The sequence below is a fragment of the Centrocercus urophasianus genome, unplaced genomic scaffold (assembly GCF_019232065.1).
Source record: "Centrocercus urophasianus isolate 14NV4802_14NV808 unplaced genomic scaffold, USGS_Curo_1.0 seq_72, whole genome shotgun sequence".
Classification (NCBI taxonomy): Eukaryota; Metazoa; Chordata; class Aves; order Galliformes; family Phasianidae; genus Centrocercus; species Centrocercus urophasianus.
In genome coordinates, this window is record NW_024885333.1 from 23,026 (window position 1) to 26,607 (window position 3,582).

At 66.5% G+C, this 3,582-nt stretch overlaps 1 protein-coding gene across 1 annotated transcript in view; it reads left to right on the top strand.

Annotated features, from left to right (window-relative positions):
- Positions 1-2,215: 2,215 nt before the first annotated feature.
- CELF3 (CUGBP Elav-like family member 3) overlaps positions 2,216-3,582 on the top strand; it is an 8,833-nt gene continuing 7,466 nt past the window's right edge. Inside the window, exons 1-2 of the mRNA XM_042837527.1 lie at positions 2,216-2,437; positions 3,365-3,447. Of these exons, the coding sequence (XP_042693461.1) occupies positions 2,293-2,437; positions 3,365-3,447 (228 nt within the window). The 5' untranslated portion in view covers positions 2,216-2,292. The remainder of the gene's footprint in view (positions 2,438-3,364; positions 3,448-3,582) is intronic.

A 3,582-nucleotide genomic window follows, 5' to 3' on the forward strand; every position in this document is an offset into this window, starting at 1 on the left:
CTGTTGCACTGGGATTGTTGGGGTGGGCGGGGGGATGTACCATCTTTCCGGGCCCCCCGCCCCCCCCCCCCCCGTCCCCCCCCCCCCCCCCCCCCCCCGCTCGCTCCCCTCGCTCGCACCCCCCGCTCAGCTCCCGCTGCCGCCGGTCCGGGCGCCGCCATCACGGGCCGAAGTGCGGCGTCTCGGAGGCGGGGTGAGGAGCGGGTAACGGCCGGCCGGGTGTGACGGTGCGCGTGTGACCACGTGACTGCGGGTCACGGCGAGTGTGCAACGGCGGGTGTGCGACCCTGTCCTGTGTAACGGGTGTGAGATGGGGGTCATGTGTGGGTGCGCCCCAAAAGCGCCGTGTGGGGGTCGCTGTGGGGCTTCAGGGTGTGAGTGTGTGTGTGCAACCGTGTGTGTAACGGTGTGTATCGGTGTGCGTGTAACGGGGCGCGTGTCCCCGCGTGTGCTGTGTGTGGCCCCGTGCCTGCGGTGTGCGGTGAGGTGCGATGCTGTGTGCGGCGATCCTACAGCTGTTGCACTGCGTGTGACGGTGTGTGGGGTGGTGTGACCGTCACTGTGTCACCGCGTGTCACATGCTCTGTCCGTGTGTCCACACCCCACGTGTCTGTCTCTGTGTCCCATCTCCATGTACCCGTGTGTCCTTACGTCTGTCTTTCTGTGTCCTCACGTCCCCACATCCTTGAGTCCATCTGTCCGTGTCTCCGTGCATCCGTGGCTGTGTCCTTCTGTCTGTCCCCGTGTCTGTGTCCCCATCCGTTCCCACATCTGTCTGTCCATGGCCATATCCCCATGTCCGTGTGTCTGTCTGTGTTCCCGTGTCCCCAGATTCCTGTGTACGTCTCTCCGTGTCCTCTTGTCCCCGCGTCCAAGTTTCCATCTTTTCCCATGTCTGTCCATGTCCTCATGTCTGCATCCTCACGACCCCGTGTCCGTCTGTCCGTGTCTCCGTGCCCAGCTCCGCCCCACCGGCGCTCCGGTCAGCACCGCGGACAGCGCCCGGGGGTGCTGCGTGTCCCAGCGCTGCGGCGGTTCCACGCGCGGTCGCCTCCCCCGCGCCCCCCCCCCCCCGCCCCCCCCCCCCCCCCTCCGCCCCGGCTGCTCCCGACCCCATTCCCGTCCCCAGTTCCCGTTCCCACTATTTCCCATTTTCCCATTTCCGTTCCCGTTCCCATTCCCCCCCCGTACCGGCGCTATGGGCGGGGCCAATTCTGACCCCCCCATATCCCCATTCTACCCCACGCCTCCCCCAAATCCCCCCCACACCCCCCCATATTCACCCCAATATCCCCACCCCATATGCCCGTATCCCCCCTCACACATCCCCCCCCAAATCTCCACCCCACATCCCCCATAAAACGCCCCCATATCTACACCCGGCATCCCCCTCACGTTCCCCTTCCATATCCCCACCCCATATCCCCGCATCCCCATATCCCCACCCCCCACCCCCTGTATCACCCCGCACGACGGTACCCGGTGGCTCCGGGCGGAGCGGCGGTTGCGGGAGAAGCGCGGTCGGGCCCCGGAGCGCCGCCCCCGGGCAGAGCGCAGCCCCCGCCCCACCGCGCCCCGTCCCCGGAGGAGCCCTCAGCCCCGGGGCCGCCCCTCCTTTGTGTGCGGCGCCGCCGTCACCGGCACCGGAGCGCCGGGAGCACCGAACCGGGCGCCGGGAGCCGAAAAAAAGGGCACCGAGAGCGCCGAATCGGGTAACGGGAACACCGGGAGCACAGGAGCGGACACTGGGAGCGCCGAACCGGCATCGGGGGCGCCGGGAAGACAGAACCGGAGACACCAAGAGACGGGAAAGGAGAACCGGGAGTAGCGGGAGTGGGCAAAAGGGGAACGGGAGCTGAGAAACGGGCGGCGGGAGCACCGGATCCAATCGCCGAGAGCACCCGAAGCACCGGATCCAATCACTAAGAGCGCCGAATCAGGCACTGGGAGCTCCGGGAGTGCCAGGATTGGGGCCTGGGAGCACCGAACCGAACACTGACAGCACCGGGACCACCAGGATCGGGCATCGGGAATCGGGAAAAGGGCATCGGGAGCACCAGGAGCACCGGATCTGAGCATCGGTGGCACCGGCACCACCAGAACCGGGCAGCAGGAGCTCTGGGAGCACCAGAACTGGGAGCCAGAAGCAGGGAAAGGGCAGCGGGAGCTCCAGAACCGAACACCAACCGCGCCGGGAGCACCGGGATTGGGCACCGGGAGCAGCAGAACCGAGCACCGGGAGCACCGGGAGGGCACCGGGCGGAGGGCGCGGCCCTGAGCGCCGGCGGCCCCATGAAGGAGCCTGACGCCATCAAACTCTTCGTGGGGCAGATCCCGCGGCACCTGGAGGAGAAGGACCTGAAGCCCATCTTCGAGCAGTTCGGGAAGATCTACGAGCTGACTGTCATCAAGGACAAATACACCGGGATGCACAAAGGTGGGGTGCGGGCAGCGGGAATGGGGAGGGGGAACAGGGGTGGGGAGCGGGGGCCAGGAGCTGCGCGCAGTCGTGGGGCCTGAGGGTGGCCCCCGGGCACTGGGGACGGCCCTTCATGCAGCCCTATGGACAGGGGCAGCCCTACGTACAGCCCTATGGCACGGGCACAGCCCTGAGTGCAGCCCCATAGGCCCAAAGCCCCACAGGCAGCTCTGGAGCCCAAGAGCAGCCCCACGGCTGCAGAACAGCCCTACAATCTGGGTACGGTTTGCTCTTACGGGGTGGGGGCTGTGCTCTACAGGGCAAGGGGTGCGGGTGGGCCCTGTGGAGCTCTTAGGACTGTGGTGGGGCAGCGCCTGTATGGATGTTGTGGGGTGGAGGTGGTGAGTGGGGTGTGATGGTTGTATGGGGCGCGATGTCGTGCGATGGTTGTGGAGGGTGAGATGCAGTGTGGGATGTGAGCAGGGTTGTGGCGAGAGAGCTGGGTGTGTGTGGGGTCTGGTGGTCGTGTTTGGGGCGTGCAGCGGTTGTATGGGGTACAGCGGTTGTGTGGGGAGCACGCAGCGGGCATCTGGGGGCGTTGTGGCTGTGTGTGGAGTGTGGGATGGTTGTGTGGGCTGTGATGGTTGTAGATGGAGCTCAGGGTGGGCGCATGGGGGATGCTGGTTGTATGGGCCATGTGATGGCTGTCTGGGGCTGTGTGGGGTGTAACGGTTGTAGGGGTGCCCGGCGGTTGTGTGATGGCTGTATGTGGGGTGTTGTTGTGCTGTGGGGTCTGAGCAGGCCCTGAGGCCGTGCTGATGGACACCACAGCTTGGGGCGGGGGGGTGGTGAAGGGCTGTGGGGACCCCACTACCACCCAAACTGCGGGCTGTGGGGTCGGGGTCTCTGTGTCCCCCCCCCAACACCCCCGTTGTTCCCCCATAGGATGCGCCTTCCTCACCTACTGCGCCCGTGAGTCGGCCCTGAAGGCGCAGAGTGCCCCCCATGAGCAAAAAACGGTGGCGGGGGTGGGTGCCCCCCCCCCCAAAAAACCCTTACACCTCCTTTGGGGTGTAGCGTCCCCCCCTCCCCAATTTGCACACCTCATGGGACGTGCAGGGGTTCCCATCCCGATGCACACACACACGCTTTGAGGGTGCACA